Source organism: Oncorhynchus masou, chromosome 29 (assembly GCF_036934945.1).
Source record: "Oncorhynchus masou masou isolate Uvic2021 chromosome 29, UVic_Omas_1.1, whole genome shotgun sequence".
NCBI lineage: Eukaryota > Metazoa > Chordata > Actinopteri > Salmoniformes > Salmonidae > Oncorhynchus > Oncorhynchus masou.
Window position 1 is genome coordinate 9627362 of NC_088240.1, and position 25000 is coordinate 9652361.

The window sequence follows — 25000 nt, forward strand, 5'->3', positions numbered from 1 at the left end:
GGCCAAGACTTTTCAGGTGGTGTTAGTGGTATTGGCTTGATAAAGTGCCAGGCTTTTGGCATTTCATCCCTTTTTCCACACTGCATACCACAGACCCGTTCTTATTTACTGTCAGAGAGAGGCTGGTAAAATAGGCAGAAGTGGGCCAGTACCCAGTTTAACAGCAGCTGTTTTGGCATCGCTGTCACACTGAGAAATTACAACTTCACCACCTATTTCACTCTCTCCTTTTCCCTTCTCTTCTCCTCCCTCTTGAAACATTCTGTTTTAGTCAATTCTACTGGATTTAGTTGCTTTATCAGTATTACAGGTCTGTTTCGCTGAAAAAAATTATATTCATGATACCAAAAATATTCACTATATGTCCAAAAACGTTTGAATAATATATAGTACATGACATTTTTACCATTATACATGATATACTGCAACCCTCCATCATCCACAAACAACACCTGTTCTGCCAGTCACATTCTGATAAAGGTATCCACATCCCTGGGTTGATTCTCTTTTCAGTTCACTGCAGCTAGCGACGAGCTTGCAGTGGAACGAGCTGCAGAAAACACTCAAACCCGATAGTTTTATCTCTACATTCAAAGATTCAATCATGGACACTCTTTCGGACAGTTGTGGCTGCTTGTCTCTACCATCTTGCCCTTTGTGCTGTTGTCTGTACCCAATAGTATTTGTACCATGTTTGTTCTGCTACCATGTTGTTATCATGTGCTGTGTTGTCATGTTTTGCTGGCATGCTATGTTCTTGTCTTAGGTCTCTCTGTGTGTTTTGTCCTATACTTTTATTTTTATTCCCAGCCCCCATCCCTGCAGGAGGCCAGGCCATCATTGTAAATAACAATTTGTTCTCAATTGACTTGCCAAGTTAAATAAGGGTTAAATATGTTTTATACTTAAAGATACTGTGCAGTCTTCTCCATCTTTTTGTAACCACCCTCTTCCTCTCCATGTCTTTCTCTCCCCAGACGTCGTACACACCCAGGGCCCTCTGGACGGCAGCCCCTATGCTAAAGTCCGCAAGAAGGAGTCCATCGAGGATGTGGTCACTGCCAACGACCTCCTGCCCACCGCCACCGAACACATCCTACCCACGGTTGACCACGCCCTGTCGGTGAGCAGCGACTCAGGCAACTCCACCGCCTCCATCAAGACCGACCGCACTGATGAGCCAGCCCCAGCAGCAGCAGCCCCACCAGTGAGCCAGCCGCCAGCCGCCCAGGAAGAGGCCCCAGTCTCGGGCACGGTCCTGGCCGTCCAGCTCATCAGTCCCCAGGAGAAGCAGGAGCTGGAGCAGCTGCTCAGTGGCCTGGAGGGCCCCATGCATTGCCAGGGCTACCTGTCCTCTCCATCGGGCGGAGGGATGGGGATAGGACTAGGGGGAGGGGGAATACTACACCTGGTGCCCGCCCAAGTTCATGTGAATGGCCACAACAGCAGCATGGACAGAGAAACAGATATTCTGGATGACGAGGTGGAACTGCCCACCAGCCAGGAAGGTAACAGCATGGATAGCTTGGGCACTCTGTCATCCCTGGAGGGAGGAGCCACGCCAGCAGACCTCTACTACCAGGCTGAGACGGTTATCAACGGGCATGACAAGGTCCCCTATCTAGAGAGGAGCATCCCAGACAGGCCCCCGGAAAACATTCTCATCAATGTCGCAATAGGCTCACATGATGTGGCTGACCAGGTTCCCGTCACCTTAGTGCGAAGCCTCTGCTCAGCTCAGGATGGGACCGGTGAGTCAGTTCCCCCGGTGAGCGATTACATTATCAGCCAGAATGGAAACCTGTATCGCTCACAGTCATTCGGTGCAGACCAGAATCTCCCTCGGGCGCCAGCACGCAACACCAGCAGTCATAACGCCGTCCAACGTGGGCTCAACGTGTGGCAGCAATATGGCGTCCCAGAAGAGCCGGTGATGGACGGGGTGTATTTTGGCTCTCCTCCACCCTCCATGCCTCTACAGAGCCACCACAGCATGCCCCACTTCCCCCAACAGCAGACTGCCTCGCAGCAGGAGATTGAGCAGTCTATTGAGGCGCTCAACCTGCTGATGCTGGACCTGGACCCTGGCCACCTGTTGGGGCAAGTGCCGATGTCCCAGAGTGCCCTGGGAGATAACAAGGAGGTGGTGACCACACAACCATCCTTTTCCCAGTCCCTGGCCAGGCCCTCCTACCAGGCTGACTCAGCTATCTCAGGAAGCCCTGCACCCAGCCTTGCTCAGGTCATGCTGAGGTCCTCCCCTTTCCAGCCGTCCACGTCTCCAGAGCCCTCTGCCATCCAGAGACCAACAGCCACCTACCAACCTGGTCCCTCTGTAGCCCCCACCCCTGGCTTCCCCTCTGAATCTTCCAGCCAAGGGGCAGCCAGAACCAGCTCTCCCACCCAGGTCCCCAGTAGCGTGGGCCAGCTGCAGCTGAAACCCATCAACGTGTACCCCCCCAGCATCATGTACCCGTCCCTGTCCTCGGATCTCTGGGAGCCCCAACAGAGCCCCAGTGCCATGTTCTCATCACCCAATCCCAGAGATGCAGAGCCTGATGAAGCGTTCAACGTGGAGGGCCTAGTAGCCCAGCGTGTGTCAGGTAAGACTGCAGAACTCATGTGTTGTCATTGGCATATACAGTAGGTGTGATTTCATAAACAAAGGAAACAGGTAGGTGATATTCAAGTCGAGGACACATTAGGTGTGATTTCATAAACAAAGGAAACAGGTAGGTGATATTCAAGTCGAGGACACATTAGGTGTGATTTCATAAACAAAGGAAACAGGAAGTGATATCCAAGTTCAGGACACAGTAGGTGTGATTTCATAAACAAATGAAACAGGAAGTGATATTGAAGTCGTGGACACAGTAGGTGTGATTTCATAAACAAAGGAAACAGGAAGTGATATTCAAGTCGAGGACACAGTAGGTGTGATTTCATAAACAAGTGAAACAGGAAGTGATATTCAAGTCGAGGACACAGTAGGTGTGATTTCATAAACAAAGGAAACAGGAAGTGATATTCAAGTCGAGAACACATTAGGGTAATAAAGAGAGAAACAACAAATGTTCATGAATATGTATGAGACGCTAACAGAGAACATGGTAATAGTTTTCTCCTGAAACTGAGCACGTATGACACATTCTTTCCTTTACAGTTTTTTATTTAATTAAAAAATTTTACCTCACAAAGCGATGAACAGAAAACATCTCTCGATACAACATGTATCTGTAAAAACACCAGAGTACCCCTCAGAATATCCAATGGGAGGTCAGCTTGACAGCTTGGTGCACCGGTGTTGGTGTTGATATAAGCCCCGTGAGGTCACAATGAAGCCATTGTGACCTCACAATGCTACGGCGCTTCATAAGCCTCACTGAAATTGTTTTTAATAGTAATGCAGCACTATGCCAACAAACACAAGGGTAACCTGTCAATGACATTATGAAACCATTTGAATGTATTCTGCCTGGGTGGCCAACCCTTTTCCAGGAGAACAACCCATGTACCTTACATACATGGCAGTTGTCCCGCTTGACAAGCTTTCCAAAGTGCATATTTCAGCTAATCGCATCTCATGACAGTCTGCGTTAGCAGTGAGCTCATCAGTCATCGCACATGCTCACAGGATGAGCTCTCGCCAACGGAGCAAGTTCTCTGGCTTAACCAAACACAGTTCTGCAGTGTGGAAACCTGCCATAAAGCCAACAGAGACTAGTGATATGGAAATGTATTGCTAAGCTGTGAAGGGACAGCTCTCATTCAACTGTAAGACAGGTACTGTTACAATAATGGAGTTGAATATCTTCTTGATTCTGAAATGATGAGTTTCGGTGAAATATCATTATAGCCGGACAGTGATAATGCTTTTATACACAATAAGCACCATTATGACTGGACAGTGATAATGCTTTTATACACAATAAGCACCATTATGACTGGACAGTGATAATGCTTTTATACACAATAAGCACCATTATGACCGGACAGTGATAATGTTTTTATACACAATAAGCACAATTATGACCGGACAGTGATAATGCTATGGTGCTTTTATATACAATAAGCACCATTATGACTGGACAGTGATAATGCTTTTATACACAATAAACACCATTATGACCAGACAGTGATAATGCTATGGTGCTTTTATACACAATAAACACCATTATGGCCGGACAGTGATAATGCTATCGTGCTTTTATACACAATAACCACCATTATGGCCAGACAGGTGTTTTGTTTTACACCACTATGGCCAGACAGTGATACAACTATTTTATGTATTTAACCAGGCAAGTCAGTTAAGAACACATTCTTATTTACAGCGATGACCTACTGGGGAACAGTGGGTTAACTGCCTTGTTTAGGGGCAGAACGACAGATTTTTACCTTGTCAGCTTTCGGTTACTAGTCCAACGCTGTAACCACTAGGCTACCTGCCACCCCTCTGTCTGGCCCATATGGCCAAACAGAGATAGATTTGTGTATAAAACCACCATAGTACTAATACAACTTTATTTATAGGGCATTCACAACACACATTACTGTAAAATAACAAACTATAGGAGAGAATATTGCTCTCTAGTATTACTGACATATTCACTGATATTCACTGGTCATGTCATGATATTCACTGATCATGTCATGATATTCACCCCTCATGTCATGATAGTCACTGGTCATGTCATGATAGTCACTGATCATGTCATGATAGTCACTGGTCATGTCATGATAGTCACTGGTCATGTCATGATAGTCACTGATCATGTCATGATAGTCACTGATCATGTCATGATAGTCACTGATCATGTCATAATAGTCAATGATTATGTCAGTAATTTATCTTATAGATGTTTGACATTTCTGTCATATTGTGAGCGATTATGATTGTAATTCTGTACGTTTTTATAAACTAGCAAATAACTTTTCTTATATTTTTCCTTTCTGTGAACCATCTCTTCATCTCTCTACCTCTCCCTCATTCTCTCTCTTCTGCATCATCTTCATCCTCCTCATTCTCCCTCATCTTCATCATCTTCCTCCTCCTCATTCTTCTGCCGACTCCAATTATACCCTTTGCTCTAACCAGAGTACTCGGCCCGAACGCGACGCCGACTCACGCCTCCTCAGTCTGAGCACCGTCACTCCCTCTCCCTCTCTGGTTCGTTCCCTTCCTCCTCTCCTCCCCTGTTTTACCCCACTGACTCCTCTTCCAAATGAACCTTGCTGACTGTTTTTCCATGGCACTGCCTGCTAGTTTGCTGTTTGCATTTGTTGCTTCCTGTTATATCCCTTTCTTTCTGTCTCTGCCTCACTCTCTTTTTTTCCTCATTATCTTTCTTTCTCCCTCGCTCACTGTCTCTCTCTGTCTTGTCTCTCTCTGTCTCTCTTGCTCTGTTTCTCTCTCTCTCTCTATCTCTTGCTATGTCAATGTTATCTAATGTCCAGTTTTCCAATACACCAGGGAGGTAGGGTAGCCTAGTGGTTAGAGTGTTGGACTAATAACCGGAAGGTTGAGAGTTCAAACCCCCCCAGCTGACAAGGTACAAATCTGTCGTTCTGCCCCTTAACAGGCAGTTAACCCACTGTTCCCAGGCCGTCATTGAAAATAAGAATTTGTTCTTAACTGACTTGCCTGGTTAAATAAAAGTAAAACAAAAAAACTGTCCTTCATCTCTGTTTGATGGAGGAAGCAGTTTGATGTTTATTTCTCAAGGTTAAGGCATCGACCCAACACAAAAAAAGCATTTGGGTAATATTTAAGTTTTAGAAGGACGAAATGAGGAAGCACAAAGGTGTCTCTGTGCAGACTCGAGGCAGAGCGCATGTCACAACATACCTCCAGGGAACAATACTCAAGGCCAGGGACACTGGCCTCTTTCAAGGCTGCTCTTTCCATCTTCTGTTTTTAACATTTCCATCACAAGCAAAGGGCACTAAATCTATGGGGACGACTGCTTTAGACTCCCTTTTGAAAACATTGTGAAGGTCTTATCTGTTCATTAGAAGAGGTAGAATAGGATGCACAGTTATTTTGTTTCAGGAGCCTGGAGTGGTCTACAGAGTACTGTACTGTACTCCACAAAGTCTGAGTCGCCCTGGGAGTCCAAGGACTGTAATGAATGACCACATCCATTCTATTTACACTGAGTATACAAAACATTAAGAACACCTACTCTTTCCATGAGGTAAACTGACCAGGTGAATCCAGGGAAAAGCTATGATCCTTTATTGAGGTCACTTGTTAAATCCACTTCAGTCAGTGTAGATGAAGGGGAGGAGACAGGTTAAAGAAGGATTTTTAAGCCTTGAGACAATTGATACATGGATTGTGTATGTGTGTCATTCAGAGGGTGATGGGTAAAACAAAATATTTAAGTGCCTTTGTACCAAGAACTGCAAAGCTGCTGGGTTTCTCATGCTCAACATTTTCCTGTGTGTATCAAGCATGATCCACCACCCAAAGGACATCCAGCCAACTTGACACAACTGTGGGATGCATTGGAGTTGACATGGGCCAGAATCCCTGTGGAATGGTTTCGACACCTTGTAGAGAGCCTGCCCTGACAAATTGAGGCTGTCAGACCTGGTCTACAGGAAGAAAAACACTTTGTTTGGGTATTTGGATACATACAGTACATAGATATGCAAGCAATCTATTCAATACATTACTTTGAAGGGAATTTCCCTTAATTTTACCCCAGATAACCCTTCCTCACCATAACATAGTCCCTCACAGGAGCATATTCACAGCGCGGTGTAGGGAGATGAGTGCTAGTCCTGTCTTCATAAAATACTTTATCCCATTTCCTATGCCTTGGATCCATTTTATTCAATACAATATCTGTGTTAATACGGTTGAGAAACGAGGGGGAGGGGGAGAAGACAATTCCACAAATATATCCTGGGAATCTCCGCTGCAACAGCTGGAAGCTATTAGCCATCACCAGGGCAACGGCACAGTGTTTGACAGGCTCCGCTGTGCATACTGGGTCCATCTGTTTTCCGTGATTCCAGGCCCGTTTGGGAGGGGGGGTTACCAGCTACACACTATTCACGCACCAGTGCTTGAAATGTATATAACAATGCCCCTCCTCGATCCACAAATCACAATCTGAACCCAGCCTGGACAATTTTACCTACCTCATCCCCATACTGTTTATATTTATTTACTTCTCTGCTCTTTTGCACACCAGTATCTCTACCTGTACATGACTATCTGATCATTTATCACTCCAGTGTTAATCTGCAAAATTGTAATTATTCACCAACCTCCTCATGCCTTTTGCACACAATGTATATAGACTTTCTTTTTTTTCTACTGTGTTATTGACTTGCTAATTGTTTACTCCATGTGTAACTCTGTGTTGTTGTCTGTTCACACTGCTATGCTTTATCTTGGCCAGGTCGCAGTTGCAAATGAGAACTTGTTCTCAACTAGCCTACCTGGTTAAATAAAGGTGAAATAAAAAATAAAATAAAAATGTGACACTACTTAAGCCGCACCATTCGAGGAAAATCAAGAGTAAATAAATGGGCATATGAATGGCATGTGTGCAGGTTTTGCTGTTTTAGGCCTACTCTTAGATCCTATTCTTAGATCTTGTCACGGTACTGTTTAGGTATGCAGAAAATTGGGTTCCGACAAAATACAATTTAGCCTTGTTCACACTGCACGCCTTAATGCTCAAATCAGTTTTGTTTTTCAAATCCGTTTTGGAATACTGACTGTCCAAACTACAAGTTACAAGTGACCAAATAGGATTTGTGTGTGTTCAGACAACAGTCATTTGGTGACATGTCATAAGGTGGATGTCATAAGGTGAATTCACCAATTTGTAAGTCGCTCTGGATAAGAGCGTCTGCCAAATGACTTAAATGTAAATGACTTAAATGTGACATGGCAACGCTACTTGTTATAGTAACGACGGGTTTGTGCGCAGTGGTGTAGGCTGATTGGTGGTGGTGCTCATGCTTCCTATCACTCAGAATTATGTAACAAGTTATAAGGTGACAACAATACCTGTCATGGACGTTTCCCAGTTGCTTTGAATGTTCAAAATCGTAGTATAAGAACACTTTTAAAGACTCAAAAGGATAAGATTACAAACAAATGAGTGAATGTGCTAAAAAGCTAAACAGTGACCTAGCTAGCTAGTTGACTGATGTGGCTAGCCAAAAATGACTAATTTGGAAAGTTGGATAAAAAACTCACGAGCTAGTAAGCTACTACATGCTCTTGACAGACTGTCAACAGAGGAGCTAGCAAGAGACAATAAATGCCAAATAACAGTCTAAAAACCACATGAGGGCAAATTCATCAGATTTGACACAAGTCGGATGGCCATGAATCAGATATGTGTCTGTTTTTTTTCACAAAGGGGATTTGAAATGTGGCTAGTAATATATGTGCTTTTTGGCTGTTCATACTGCAGCAAAAATAACAGATTTGAATCGGATATGCACAAAAGGCTGTAGTTATACTAGATTTCTGTTGATGTGTATACAGTGTTGTGCGTTAGACAGACAGGATGTTAGTTGGCCTCTTCGAAGACTGCCATCCTTTGATACCACCTCCAAAACCCCTGTGTAGTTTTTTTTTTACATGCGGTAAGGTTGTGGAATATGGAGATGTCTCCTCAGAGTCATGAATATGACTTGGAGTACCCAAACACATAAGGAAAGTTTGACTCTTGTATGACCAAAGAGGCCAGATCTATAACCATCTTAGTTTCCCACAGCTGCAGGCTAACGCTATCGCTAACTTTTCCCCTGTGGATATATCGGCTGGTTTATCCAGCCAGAGGCTGAGCTAGGGCTCGTAAATATTTTTCACGGTTTCCATAACAGTCGACTCTCTCACTAGGGTGTGTTTGCATGCTTTTCCATCTTCGGGACGGTGTGTCAGAACTTCAGGCCAGAAGAATCCATGAACCAGACAGATAGTTTGTTGTGCAGACAGTCAGTGCTATTGCTACAGAGTATATTGCATTATACCTGAACTTAAAAAGCAATGGAGATGTTTATGCGCAATTTTCAGTGAATCTCAAAGAGAATATTTACTTTAAACTTGAAGAACCCAGGGAAACATTTAACATATGTTTATGAAAAGCTGGATTTGACACAAAACATACAATAGGTAGAATCTTTACATTAACCTAACGTCTATGGTTACGAATGAACAAAAACAAGTTCCCTCTAAATGTTCCCTCCAAAAACCTTCCCTCCAAAAACCTTCCCTCCACATATTGTGCCTGTTTCAATTTTTTCCCCCTCCTTGTTCCTTCCCCACAGTCACTACCTGTTTTCAGCAAAACCACCTAAAGTACCTCACCCGGCCATGCAGGAACTAACACATTAGGATAACGCTCTTACACAAATCCTGTTTGTTTTACACTGGCAGCTCTCTCTCCTTCCCTCCAAACCTGCCCATTGAAATCAGCTTACTGGACCCTTTGAGGTTCATCCAAAACATTAGCGACCGCCACAGAGCATTACCCAGATAACAACAATTACAAATGTAGACTGATGTACCAGCAAGTTCCTGATAATCTTGTGGCTTTCAAGGACAACATTGATCCTCACTGTTCCCAACTGAACAACCCCAGAGCTCTTATAAACAGTGCCTGATTGTAGTGAGAAAGTTCTGATCCGACTATTCAACAAGTAGCATTTTGAAACCCGTTTCTAACAGGTTACATTGTAACTGTTTGCCTATTATGTCGTTCCTGTGGAGAAATGGCTGTTCGAAACATTGCCGGTTTGCAGTGAAGAATTGCATGATAATGATGTCTGTTTACAAACCACTTGTGTGCAATGTGAGCGATTTGTGATCAAATGTGACCTCTGAATGATCTTGGCAGGTGTCCAGTCTTGTGGGACGTCATTGGACGAGGCATCGGCCCAGCCCCATCACCGCACCACTAGTGAGAGACAATGCATCAACGGCCACGACGAAAGCTCTTCCTACCAACCCCCGGTCCGCTCCCCTATTCGTTGCGTCTCCCCGGAGTTCGTCAACACCATAGCGCTAAATCCCGGGGGGCGTCCCAAGGAGGTAGAATGATCCCGCTCCTAGGCCTAACCTTCTCAAGTGTGTCTCACGTTATGATTATAGAGATGTGATGGCCATCATGAAAACTAATATATGTGTGTTTCTGTGCGTGTCTCCGTGTTTTCCCTCCCTCCAGAGACACATCCACAGCTACAGAGAGGCCTTTGAGGAGTTGGATGGAGGCCAAATCAGCCCCACGCCCACTGTTGGTGGTGAGGTGTTCCCCCATACCCCTGCCTTCCCCGTCTCGCCGCAAACCCCTTACTTCAACCTGTGTAAGTCTCCCCTCTGGCTGGCTGAGTGAGCTGTGGAACTCAGGGCTTTTACCATAGGGAATATTTCATGATGTTCAGCGTTTACCTTGGTGTGAACATCTACAGAAATGTTTTACAGAAGGAAGTAGCATTACATTTGACCTATATGACGAAACAAATCGAAAGTCTAACTGTATAGGCTATTATAAGACATCATGAGAATGCCATGTTACATTCAGGTGTGTACAGGTCCACAGTGTAGAAACTATACAACTGATATTATGATCAATAACTTCAGGGTGGAATTAGTCGAGCTTTATCTGGTCGGTTTTAATTATTCAATTATAACATTTTTCCTCTTCATCTCAAAACATAATAGGCTGCAGGGCTAGTTAACTACATTTCCCACATGACCAAATTCATTTCAAACCCATTCAGACAGATTTGAGTAGGTGGTGAAGGCAGGATAAGTCCTAATAAGGCCACATTGTTTGCCATTGCCTCAGCTAATAGAAAAGCCCAAGTCATCCTGTCAGACTGAATCCCACTTCTCTCCTGCCTTCCAGGCAGTAATTCATTGTGATGGGAAATGTGCTGCCATCCACAGATCAACATGTCCTGGGACTCCACAAGTCTTCTGATGTATTTAGTAGATACCTCTGAAAGATAGGCGCTGTCTAATTTATTGATTTTATTCAGAGCCTGACTTTTCATGTTAAGGCATTTAACATTTTTTTTACCTTTATTTAACTAGGCAAGTCAGTTAAGAACAAATTCTTATTTACAAGGATGGCCTAGGAACAGTGGGTTAACTGGCTTGTTCAGAGTCAGAACGACAGATGTTTACCTTGTCAGCTCAGGGATTTGATCTAACAACCTTTCAGTTGCCGCCCCGAGCTGGATCTGCACACAAACAATAGCGTGAGTTGTGGCTTCATCTTGGCATTAGACTACTTTTGAGGTCAGGAAACGTTTGACTGTGGTGATTTATGGAGTGAACTATCCCTTTAAATACCATGTCAGTGAGCATCTCTAACAGTTACCTCATCTCCCCCTGAGCAAGGCCCTAAAAACACCCTCAAAGGTGTGACTCCCATGAAGATTTATGATTTATTTACTCTTTCAATGTAAGAAGATTCAAGTCAAGTATGTTTCCACTTAAATGCATCTACTAGTAGTATGCTGTAACTCAAGTATACATCCCACATTCAATATTATTAGGGGTATGGAAAGCTGATGTTTGGACCAGTGTTTAGGGCTACCCTGATCCACATCACCGGCACATCCACGGTCCCATATCAGCTCTAGACATTTAGAGCCCCCCCCCCAACCAATTCCCATTTGCCCAACATGAAAAAAGTAGGGAATTTAGGTTGTCATACAGAACAAAGAATTGATTGGGATTATTTGGTAAGTGGAGGATGACGCACGTCCAGAGTCTCACTGGTGTCGGCCATGTTGGTCGAGGCTAAGTGACCTCAGCTCTCCCCTTCTGCCTTTCATAGCATCCTGCACCACTTTACTCAGCATGCCACTGAAGAGCAGTACCTCTTAAGACATAGGAGCCCCTTCTGGACTTGAGGTCTACACCACATTAAGGAAACATACACTTATTCACTAATGGTCATTCTCTCACTCACACACACACACACACACACACACACACACACACACACACACACACACACACACACACACACACACACACACACACACACACACACACACACACACACACACACACACACAAACACACACACACACTAACGCTATACACACACACACACACACACACAAACACACACACACACACACACAAGTTATACACACACACACACACACACACACACACACACTAGACACACACAGTCATACACACACACACACACACACACTAGACACACACAGTCATACACACACACACACACACACACACACACACACTAGACACACACAGTCATACACACGCACACACACACACACACACACAAACACACACACACACACACACACACTAGACACACACAGTCATACACACACACACACACACACACACACACACACACACACACACACACACACACACACACACACACACACACACACACACACACACACACACACACACACACACATACTGCATGTCAGTGAGTCACTGTTATTTTCTTTGTATCTGTGTTGTCACGCTTCAGTGGCTTGCTCTGCATTTGTGTGCATGGCGCACCTCTGCTCACGTCCTGCTATGTGTGTTGTGACAGTGTCACTCAGAGGCTTTTCACACTGTGATAGGTCACCTGCATGGCCCTCCCATAGAGCATGTGGCATGGGCACACCCCTCACACCTCTAGCAGTGTCCATCATGATATTACACATGTTGTTTTGTGTCACCGTGTCACATTTTGTTGTTGTGATGTCTTGACAGCTCAGCACCTGTACGCACCATTATGAAAACACACACATTGGCTTTCCCGGGCCTGGACTAAAAATATATTTCAAACAGTGTTCTCCATTGAGCTTTTTATTCCAGGACCATGGTTATTCTGGGTCCGTGAAACCAGTCCTTTATGTTTCTATTCAAGAGGCATCTGATGAGCTCATAGAACACGTGCAGCAATGAGCAACCTGTCTTGGAATTCAGGATTCTGACAGTTGAATGAATGTAGGCTTCGTACCTTACGTAGATACAAACCAGCAAACACACACACACACACACACACACACACACACACACACACACACACACACACACACACACACACACACACACACACACACAGAGACACAGACACACACACACACACACACACACACACACACACACACACACACACACAGACACAGACACACACACACACACACACACACACACACACACACACACACACACACACACACACACACACACACACACACACACACACACACACACACACACACAGAGACACAGACACACACAGAGGTACAACATGAAAAGCACAGGTGTTTACTGTCAAGACTGTTGTAGTGAAGCATGCTAAATGCTAAGTCATGCTAAGTCATGCTAAGTCATGTTGCCAAAGTGTTATGCTTCTTTGTTTTTCTCCTAGGCCAAGCTCGTTCCCCTCCAGGTCTGATGAAGACCCCTCTCTCTGCCTTGGGCCTCAAACCCCACAACCCAGCTGAGATCCACCTCAACCAGAGTGGATCAGGTGAATTAGCATAACTTATTCTATTATCATAGCAGTGCTCCATTCATGGGCTGGAAGAGCCTGTTAGAATAGCATCATGCACCCTCTGTAGCACGTTAGCATGGCATTGTGTTACTTACATAGCATAGTGCTAAAATATAAGCATTTGTTAGCATAGTGCTACACCCTTGAGTCCTCACTAATGTTAGCATAGCAACCTAACTTTCATTTGAGATACTAGTAACATAAGTAGGAACATGGTCATTGAGCATGTCTACTGTTTACCCGTTAAACTATAACTGTAGCCCCTTCACTGTATAAATCACCTCTTCATTTTGGTTTTACAAGCCCTCTTTCTTGGTCAGCTCACCAGTACAATTGAACATTGTTTATGTCTCATATGTGGTTATATTGGGGTTGATTTTAGTGACCTAGGAATGTGTATAAAATCTTGATTTATGGCCCATCTTCATAGGCGTTGCATGTTAATCCAGTCTTCAAAGCTACGCTTCCTTTTGAATCCCATATTTACACAGCCGACAGGCTAAATGTGAGAGAGAGACCCAATAAATATCATTTTAATAAATGATCATGTGCTCTTTTTCATCCTCTCTTCTTGGCCTTTATGTAGTGTTTGCTTCTAGTAGAGGCAGGAGCAATAAGATCTCCTTACTGGATGAGGGTTCTAGGAGAGATGTTTGACTTGGCTCATGAGATGTGGGACCCCTCTGCTTTGTTGTTCCTTCTATGCTGACTGTTTCCAACATTTGAGTAATTTAGCAGACGCTGATATCCAGAGCGACTTACAATAACAATCTGGGATCAATGCCTTGCTCAAGGGCACAGACAGATATTTAACCTAGTCGGCTTGGAGATTTGAACCAGCAACCTTTCGGTTACTGGCCCAATGCTCCTAACCGCTAGACCAACTGTTTCAGAGTTGACACACACACACGCACACATGCACACGCACACACACACACACACACACACACACACACTGTTTTCCCCAAAGTACAGGATGACTTGATTTCAAAGCAACTCTATGATAATGAATTCAGTAGGTGAAGAAAACAAAGAATGTTTGAAATGTAAAAGATAAATGATCATGGTGGCATGTTTACAAGGACAGTGTCACTGTTTAGGGGGCAAGTGCAACATTCCTGTGAAGCCAGCATTATCTACGCGACAGTATAATGAAGTAATGAAATCAGCCTTAATGGCCAACTCTGTATCTCTTCAGAGCCGTTGAGCTACGTGGAGTCAGTGGCCAGATCCGCTGTGGCCGGCGGGGGACCAGCAGGACCCCCCGTGACCCTCAACCCCCCAGGATGGACCTTGGCTAGGCAGACGACCCCTGACCCCTCCCCAACCCTCAACCCCCTATTGTCTAGCTGCAGCCCCATCCACAGATCAGAGGGGTGAGTACGAAAAGAAACAACATTAAGTCATACTGTAGATTAAGTGACATGAAACATACACTGGTTCCAGTACATGATATTGATAAGGAGCCAATGTTCCTGAATTATACTACATTTACAGATAGCAAGGGACCATAGATGTTATTACCGCATGTATTTAATTCTACTGTAGGTATCTTTCTAAACGCTGTGTTTCATGAATGTCTCCCCACCCCACCCCTCGCTCCATCAGAGAACACCCATTGGCTGACAGCAGTGCGATCATCCCCTCGCAAGCGTCCATTGACTCCAGCTTACGCTCCTTTCCTTCCGAGGGCACGTATCCCATCAAATCCCCCACCCCTATCCCCATTGCCACTCCCACCCCATACCTCCAGGCCCTGGGCTCCCCATCTCCCTTCCTGCAAGCCCTGGGAACCCCCACCTCCTCCTACCTGAGCTCCACCTACCCCACCCTGCCTTACCTGTGTTCCCCCACCACCACACCCTCCTGGGACTTGGGTCACAGTGGCCTCATGGGGAACTATGTCTCCCCGGACCCCAGCCCCCCTCGCTCCAGCCAGAGGCATCTGCCCGGGAAAGCCTTGTGGCCATCCTCCCCTCGTTAAGATCAAGAAGTCTCCACACACTGCATCGTGACCCCAACACCTCATCTAGCATCCCATCCCTTCAACATCGGCAACAGCCCACCAATCAGTGCAGCCCTGTCATGGGCCACCAGCCCTCTCCGGCCAATGGCTTTGTGGAGTCTGGGATCACTGGGATGGTAATGACAGGAAGTCCCTTGTTGGGCCGCCGCCACTATAACCCATGTGTGTCCCAGGGGACACAGTCTAGCCCAGTGCTGAGCCAACAACCGTCCCTGATGCAGGCCTCCCAGGACAGCCCCATGCTCAGTTGCCAGCCCTCCCTCACCTACAGCCAACCCATCCAGTCCAGTATCCAGAGTGGTCCGGTTCTGGACCTACATCCATTCCTCACCTACAGCCAACCCATCCAGTCCAGTATCCAGAGTAGTCCGGTTCTGGACCTACATCCATCCCTCACCTACAGCCAACCCATCCAGTCCAGTATCCAGAGTAGTCCGGTTCTGGGCCTACATCCATCCCTCACCTACAGCCAACCCATCCAGTCCAGTATCCAGAGTAGTCCGGTTCTGGACCTACATCCATCTCTCACCTACAGCCAACCCATCCAGTCCAGTATCCAGAGTAGTCCAGTTCTGGACCTACATCCATCCCTCATTCACCAGCAGGGCAATGGTAGTAGTCCGGTGTTGAGCCGACACCCGTCCCTCGGCCAGATGTCACAATGCAGTCCAAGTCTGGACCGACACCCAATGCTGCATAGTAGCGGCTACACCACCCCGGATGAAAGGCAGGGCACCCTGTCCCGTCAGAGCTGCTCCTCTGGGTACAACCCGCCCTCCACACCCTCCTTCCCCGTCTCCCACGCGGGCTATCTAGACGAGGGGATGATGATGGGGGTACGGCAGGGCAGTCCGGCCCCACAGGCTCAGCCCCAGCTACCGGAGAAGAGGCGAATGTCCATTGGGGAGAGGCCCAACGGGGGGCTCTCGTACGGGACACTGAATGGGAAAGTGTCCTCCCCCATGTCGAGTGGAGGCAGCACACCCAGCACTAGCTACTTTCATACACTGCCAGACTTCTCCAAGCTTAACATGACTGGTAAGACCAGCTTGAAAACCCTCTTAAAACGTAGCTACTGACGCAGCAAAGAGCATCCCCAACTAGCACAGTCATCCCTATCAAAACAGGAAGTAAAGATCAGTGTATTTTCAAGAACAATATGTTTTTTTTAAAGTGGGTAATTAACATGAAACTAAGCTGATTTTACCATCTCATAAACAATATTTTTGGGGGGTAACTTTTGATATGTGTTTAGCCACAATTGAGTTATTTCTACAAATAAGATGTTTGTGAAAATTGTTACCCATTGCATTGCTGAAGTATAATTACACTAGTACCTAACTACCTAACTACAATGTAAATCCATCTGTTTTCCTACTCTAGTTTTTCAGTGAAACCAGATGAAGTGATTAGTTCTAGTAAAGTATAGTGAGGTAACGTGAATGTGGTCATACTCCAATGGTTTTAGCCGAGCAGGAGCTCAGTTGGACTTACTTCTCTCTGTAAACACATTGCAGACCAGATGAGGGAATGAATGCACTCCAAGGCAGCCCAGCCTGAGATAGAACTGGCATCTGGCCCAGAGCCTTGGTTGGCGGCCATTTCTGCGTGGTTTCACAGCTCCATTCTGTGTCATACTGAGTATACTGACAGCAACTACTTATATGGTCGCAGATATAGATACTGGCTTGTTTGCGAGAGTTGGCTCGAGGAGGTAACTCGCTGATAGCGCAGATTGACTAATCTCTACACAATAAGGAGCTGATTTCAGTTGATTTATAGATTATCTTTGACTGTTCTTGGTCAGGGTGACCCTCGTGAAGCATCACTGCTGCTCTCTTGGTCCAGGTCTCTCTTGAAAAATAGATGCTTATCCCAACCAGACTAACCTGGTTAAATAGAGGTTAAATAAATAAATCACAGAGACCCAAGACTTGATTCAATGTAATGTGACATGCAGGATTCACGCAGTATCGTTCGTATAAACATACCCTTTTAAATATGGCCTAATCAAAGGGTTACTGTGGAAATGCCAGGTAAGTCGACATGTCATGGTTTCAACACAACTTCTAATTTCTTGTCCTAGACGGGAGTCCAGAGACCAGGCTGAATGTCAAGTTTGTTCAGGATACGTCCAAGTTCTGGTACAAGCCTGATATCTCCCGTGAACAAGGTGAGTCTTAATGTTGTCATGGGGGAAGAGATTAAACGTAACAATAGTTATCTTATCCCACTAGTTGTTCTTCTAGCTAGCATAAGGCCTATCTAAGATCAAATGTGGCCGAGAATGTTCTTTATTTAGTTAACCGTGAGATAGTTAGGATGTGTGTTTGATTTAAACCCTGTTGGATCCACCTGACACATCCACCCCGACACACACATGCCCTAATTTACCCTGTTCTGTTCAGTTCTGTTGTGTTGTGTTTTATTGTGTTGTGTTGTGTTCTGTTTTCTTCTGTTCTATGGTGTTCTATTGTGTTCTGTCCAATTGTGTTGTGTTGTGTTCTATTGTATTCTATTGTGTTCTGTTGTGTTGTGTTCTATTGTGTTCTGTTGTGCTGTGTTCTATTGTGTTTATTGTGTTGTGTTCTATTATGTTGTGTTGTGTTGTGTTCTATTGTGTTATGTTGTGTTCTGTTCTATTGTGTTTTATTGTGTTGCGTTGTGTTCTATTGTGTTCTGTTGTGTTCTGTTCTATTGTGTTCTGTTGTGCTGAGTTCTATTGTGTTTATTGTGTTGTGTTCTATTGTGTTCTGTTGTATTCTGTTCTATTCTGTTCTATTGTGTTTTATTGTGTTCTATTGTGTTCTGTTGTGTTGTGTTCTGTTATTTTCTGTTATGTTGTGTTCTGTTCTGTTCTATTGTGTTCTATTGTGTTCTGTTCTAATATGATGTGTTCTATTCTATTTTGTTCGGTTGTGTTGTGTTCTAATGTGTTCTGTCCAAGTATGTTCTGTTGTGTTGTGTTTTATTGTGTTCAGTTGTGTTCTGTTGTGTTCTGTTCTATTGTGTTCTGTTGTATTCTGTTCTGTTGTGTTGTGTTCTATTCTATTATGTTGTGTTCTGTTCTGTTGTGTTCTTTTGTGTTCTGTTCTATTGTGTTGTGTTGTGTTCTGTTGTGTTCAATTGTGTTCTGTTCTGTTGTGTTCTGTTCTATTGTGTTCTGTTCTATTCTGTTCTGTTGTGTTGTGTTCTATTCTGTTCTGTTATGTTGTGTTCTATTGTGTTCTGTTGTGTTCTTTTCTATTGTGTTGTGTTGTGTTCTGTTCGGTTTCTGTTCTATTGTGTTGTGTTCTATTGTGTTGTGTTCTGTTGTAAGGTCACTGTGAGGTCACTGCTGTTGGCCCCCACATCTACTTCTGCTCTCTCCTTTTGGATTACATCATCTGTGTTAAACACAAGCACATGCTCTGCTGTATTGACATCACACATTCAGAAACACACACACACACACACACACAAACGAAAACACACAGGCAGGCACACACAGAGACACGCACTCGCGAACAGACACACACAGACACAGAAACACACACCATACGTACTCAATTAAGGCCCGGGAACATCTGCATGTGATGTAGCAATATCTGTCTTACTTAAAGTCTTTAAAATGTCATATTTGGACACATAGGGATATATAGAATTGCATGTTACAGACGCATTAAAAGTTATTTTGTCGAATAGACAACAGATTTCTGCTCTCCCCTGTAGTTACGTTGAAATATGGGATCACAAAAGGCCCTCCTCGCCATGGAAAGTTTCCAATTCCCCTTCCGACTCCCACTCTCCTCCTTCTCCCTCTCCTCCTTCTCCCTCTTCTCCTTCTCCCTCTCCTCCTCCCTCTTCTCCTTCTCCCTCTCCTCCTCCCCTTCTCCCTCTTCTCCTTCTCCCTCTTCCCCTCCTCCCTCTCCTCCTCCCTCTCCTCCCTGTCCTCCTTCTCCCTCTCCTCCCTGTCCTCCTTTATCTCCTCCTTCTCCCTCCCTCCCACTCTCCTTCTTCTCCCTCTCCTCCTTCTCCCTCTCCTCCTTCCCCCTCTCCTCTTTCTCCCTCTCATCCCTGTCTTCCCTTTCTCTCTCCTCCTTCTTCCTCCCTCTCCTCCTTCTCCCTCCCCCTCTCCTCCTTCTACTTCCCCCTCTCCTCCTTCTCCCTCTCCTCCTTTCCCTCTCCTCCTTCTCCCTCTCCTCCTTTTCCTTCCCCCTCTCCTCCTTCCCTCTCTCCTCCTTCTCCCTCTCCTCATTTTCCTTCCCCCTCTCCTCCTTCCCTCTCTCCTCCTTCTCCCTCTCCTCATTTTCCTTCCCCCTCTCCTCCTTCCCTCTCTCCTCCTTCTCCCTCTCCTCATTTTCCTTCCCCCTCTCCTCCTTCCCTCTCTCCTCCTTCTCCCTCTCCTCCTCCCTCTTCTCCTTCTCCCTCTCCTCCTTCTCCCTACCCTTCTCCTCCATCCATCTCTCCTCCGTCTCCCTCTACTTATGCTCCCTGTCCTCCTTTTCCCTTTCCTCCTTCCCCTTCTTCTCTTGTCCTTCTCCCTCTCCTCCTCCCTCCCGTCCTTCCCTCTCTCCTCCTTCTCCCTCTCCTCCTTCCCTCTCTCTACCTTCTCCCTCTCCTCCTTCTCCCACTCGTCCTTCCCTCTCTCCTCCTTCTCCCTCTCCTCCTTCCCCCTCTCCAATGTCTCCCTCTCCTCCTTTCCTCTCTCCTCCTTCTCATTCTCCTCCTTCTCCCTCTCCTTATCTTCCATTTCTCTCTTACATATTCCTTGCTTTCTCCCTGTCCTCCTTCTTACTTGCACCTGCGTGGATAATTGAAGTGGTATTTTATTGAATCATGTGTTATCGTGTATTGCAGCCATTGGCCTTCTGAGAGAGAAGGAGCCAGGTGCTTTTGTCATCCGGGACAGTCACTCCTTCCGAGGGGCCTATGGCCTGGCCATGAAGGTGGCCTCTCCTCCTCCTTCTACTGCTCAGCAGTCCAAGAAAGGTACTAGATCACCAATGGGGCTCCATCTTCCATATACTGGTTAATAATATAACATCACACTGTCCCTGTAACTGATGGTGGAGAACCATCCTAGAAGAGAAGGGATAGGTGTGTGTGTGTCCTATATACACACACACACACACACACACACAAACACGAAGGGCGAGAATGTTCTGTGTAAACACATTTTATTTATCTGCCAAAAGAACAGTTTTAAATAGCCACTAAGATCATCCAAGAACGTTAAACATTATATTTTAGTGTTTGGTCTGTTGTTGGTTAAAGAAATAAATCATTACCAATATAATAACTACACTATATAATACTTCCCCATATGAGGTGATGTCTACATAGAACTAAAAACTGTCTCTCTGCGGTGTTGTTCACCGCTGTGTTGTTTGTCCTGTAGCTGGTGACATCACTAACGAGTTGGTGAGGCACTTCCTGATTGAGACGAGTCCTAAGGGAGTGAAACTGAAAGGATGTCCCAACGAACCTTACTTTGGTGAGTCACATTTAACCCCTACACACATGTGCACACGCACACCAGGGGAGGCAAGGAGAGCATTGAAGGAGGAGATCGTCCCTCTGACGTTTTGAGAGGGAAGTGGGGAGAAAATGGGTGGATTGAAGAAGTCTTTAGAGACAATAGAATATTTCTTTCAGACCTTTCAGGACCGGTCCTTCCGACAACAACATGGCATGTTTCTCAGATACGGTAACCGGGGGAAGAGAAGAGTCAATTCCAGACATGAGTTTCATGATGTGGTTGAGGTGACTAACTCTTGGCTGTATTGGTCTGATGATCTCCTCTCAGTGCTCTCCCTGTCCCGACCTTCTCCCATCCCATGATGTTTAATCCTAATTATAGGATGGGATCAGTCAAAGTAATTTAGTATGGTTCAAATGCTCTCCTCTCTAATTTCATCCAGAGACCGCCTTACGTGCGTTGGTGTCTGTGTGTGTGTGTGTGGGTGTGAGACGAGTAGTGTGTGCATGCACGTGTAGGTGTTTAATAAGCAAAAGTTCCTCCTTGTGCCAAAGTATGATCAAAAATAGCATGTTTCCAGAGGGCTGTGTCTTACGTCAGCTTCATTAAATCTACAGGAGCCAATTCTGAGAAGGTGCGTGGGAGTCTGGCTTTAGCCAACCAAACTCCAGACCTGGTTTCAAATACTATTTGAAATATTTCAAATACTTTAGCATTTGCTTTTTCCTGCCTGGAATGCCAGATTGGCGGGCTTTAAAGTAGTTATAATGATATTTGCATTTGAACCCTGGTCTGGTAGCGAGCTCCCTTCCCTCCCACATCTTAGCTGTTGTTAAATGAAGGTCGTTTTTGCAGCCCTTTTTTCCTCAAGTCGATCCAAGTGTCAAATCTCGATATGAAATATGTATTCACACCCCTTGACTTTTTCCACATTTTGTTGTGTTACAAATTGGGATAAAAATGGATTATATTTTATTTTTATCTAGACAAAATACTCTGTAATATCAACGTAAAATATATATATTATTTATTTGTTGTGTGGGCGGGGGGGGGGGATTACTGAAAAATAAAATACTAATATATCTTGATTTATATAAGTATTCAACCACCTGAGTCAATACATGTTAAAACCACCTTTGGCAGAGATTACAGCTGTGAGTCTTTCTGGGTAAGTCTCTAAGAGCTTTGCACACCTGGATTGTACAATATTTGCCCATTAATATATTGTTTTAATTCTTCAAGCTCAGTCAAGTTGATTGTTGATCATTGCTAGACGGCCATTTACAACAAAAAAAAAAGTTTTTTTTTAATTGTAATTTTTGTATTATTATGATATTTTTTTACAACTTTTTACCCCTTTTTGGGATCCAATTGGTAGTTACAGTCTTGTCCCATCGTTGTATCTACCGTACGGACTCGGGAGGGGCGAAGGTCGAGAGCCATGCGTCCCCTGAAACATGACCCTGCCAAAAGCTGCATTGCTTCTTGACACACTGCTTGCTTCACCCGGAAGCCAGCTGCAGCAATGTATTGGAGGAAACACCGTACACCTGGCGATACGAGTCAGCGTGCATGCGCCCGGAGTCGCTAGAGCATGATGGGACAAGGACGTCCCAGCCGGCCAAACCCTCCCCTAACCCGGATGACGCTCGGCCAATCCTGTGCCTGCTCATAGGTCACCTGGACGCGGCTGACTGTGACACAGCCTGGGATCAAACCCGGGTCAGTAGTGACACGTCTTAGAATGTTGCGCCACTCGGGAGGCACCACCATTTTCAAGTCTTGCCATAGATTTTAATGCCAATTTAAGTCAAAACTGTAACTAGGCCACTCAGGAACATTCAATGTCCTCTTGGTAAGTAACTCCATTGTATACTTGGCCTTGCATTATTGTCCTGCTGAAAGGTGAATTAATCTCCTAGTGTCTGTTGGAAAGCAGACTGAACCATATTTACCTCTAGGATTTTGCCTGTGCTTAGCTCTATTCCATTTATTTTTGATCCTAGACAACTCCCCAGTCCTTGCTGATTTTCTTTATTTGTTTTTATTTTGCCTTTATTTAACCAGGCAAGACAGTTAAGAACAAAATCTTACTTTCAATGACGGCATAGGAACAGTGGGTTAACTGCCTGTTCAGGGGCAGAACGACAGATTTGTACCTTGTCAGCTCGGGGATTTGAACTTGCAACCTTCCGGTTACTAGTCCAATGCTCTAACCACTAGGCTACGCTGCCTCCCCGATGACAAGCTTGTCATAGCAAATGGGTTAAATACGTATTATGTTAACACATTTCAGCTTTTCATTTTTTTTTTTATAATTTCTAAAAACATTCAAACATCTTAATTTTTGCCATTAAAAATTCAGGCTGTAACACAACAAGATGTGGAAAAAGTCAAGGGGTGTGAATACTTTCTGAAGGCACCATATGTGCGTGTCAGACTCCTCTTACTAGGAACCACAGGGAGATGGCTACTGACCCAGGCACACAGTTAGAGATGACTGAACCAGTCAGACAGCATCAGTCTAAAAATGGGCTTATTGAAGAAACCTTATCCCCTAGACTATACTCATTGAATTATGTTCTAAAGGGAGGGACGGAAGTTGAATTGAGACGTTGGGTGTGTGAGTGTGGGTATGGTATGGGGTGAGTGTAGGTATGTAATGGGGTGGGTATGGTATGGGGTGAGTGTGGGTATGGTATGGGGTGAGTGTGGGTATGGTATGGGGTGAGTGTGGGTATGGTATGTTATGGTTTGGTATGGTTTGGTATGGTATGGTGTGGTATGGTATGGGGTGGGTATGGTATGGGGTGGGTATAGTATGGTATGGTATGGTATGGTATGGGGTGGGTATGGTATGGGGTGGGTATAGTATGGTATGGTATGGTATGAGGTGGGTATGGTATGGTATGGTATGGGGTGGGTATGGTATGAGGTGGGTATGGTATGGTATGGGGTGGGTATGGTATGGGGTGGGTATAGTATGGTATGGTATGGTATGGGGTGGGTATGGTATGGGGTGGGTATGGTATGGTATGGTATGGGGTGGGTATGGTATGGGGTGGGTATGGTATGGGGTGGGTATGGTATGGTATGGGGTGGGTATGGTATGGTATGGGGTGGGTATGGTATGGGGTGGGTATGGTATGGTATGGTATGGTATGGTATAGTATGGTATGGTATGGTATGGTATGGTATGGGGTGGGTATGGTATGGGGTGGGTATGGTATGGTATGGTATGGTATAGTATGGTGTGGTATGGTATGGTATGGGGTGGGTATGGTATGGGGTGGGTATGGTATGGTATGGTATGGTATGGGTATAGTATGGTATGGTATGGTATGGTATGGTATGGTATGGTATGGTATAGTATAGTATGGTATGGTATGGTGTGGTATGGGGTGGGCGTGGTATGGTATGGTATGGGGTGGGTATGGTATGGTATGGTATGGTATGGGAGGGGTATGGTATGGTACGGTTTGGTATGGTATGGTATGGTATGGTATGTTATGGGGTGGGTATGGTATGGGGTGGGTATGGTATGGTATGGTATGGTATGGGGTGGGTATGGTATGGTATGGGGTGGGTATAGTATGGTATGGTATGGTATGGGGTGGGTATGGTATGGTATGGTATGGTTTGGTATGGTATGGTATGGGGTGGGTATGGTATGGTATGGTATGGTATGGGAGGGGTATGGTATGGTATGGTGTGGGAGGGGTATGGTATGGTATGGTGTGGTATGGTTTGGTATGGTATGGTATGGGGTGGGTATGGTATGGTATGGTATGGGAGGGGTATGGTATGGTTTGGTATGGTATGGTATGGTATGTTATGGGGTGGGTATGGTATGGGGTGGGTATGGTATGGTATGGTATGGTATGGTATGGTATGGGGTGGGTATGGTATGGGGTGGGTATAGTATGGTATGGTATGGTATGGTATGGGGTGGGTATGGTATGTTATGGTTTGGTATGGTTTGGT

At 45.1% G+C, this 25000-nt stretch overlaps 1 protein-coding gene across 1 annotated transcript in view; it reads left to right on the top strand.

The window, feature by feature from the left end:
• The window catches only part of LOC135518965 (tensin-1-like), a 511087-nt gene that overhangs the window by 471962 nt on the left and 14125 nt on the right, over window positions 1-25000 (top strand). The window contains 10 exon segments of the mRNA XM_064943949.1: window positions 978-2603; window positions 9873-10066; window positions 10200-10338; window positions 13404-13505; window positions 14728-14905; window positions 15138-15457; window positions 15460-16593; window positions 17642-17728; window positions 20395-20526; window positions 20936-21031. Of these exon segments, the coding sequence (XP_064800021.1) occupies window positions 978-2603; window positions 9873-10066; window positions 10200-10338; window positions 13404-13505; window positions 14728-14905; window positions 15138-15457; window positions 15460-16593; window positions 17642-17728; window positions 20395-20526; window positions 20936-21031 (4008 nt within the window).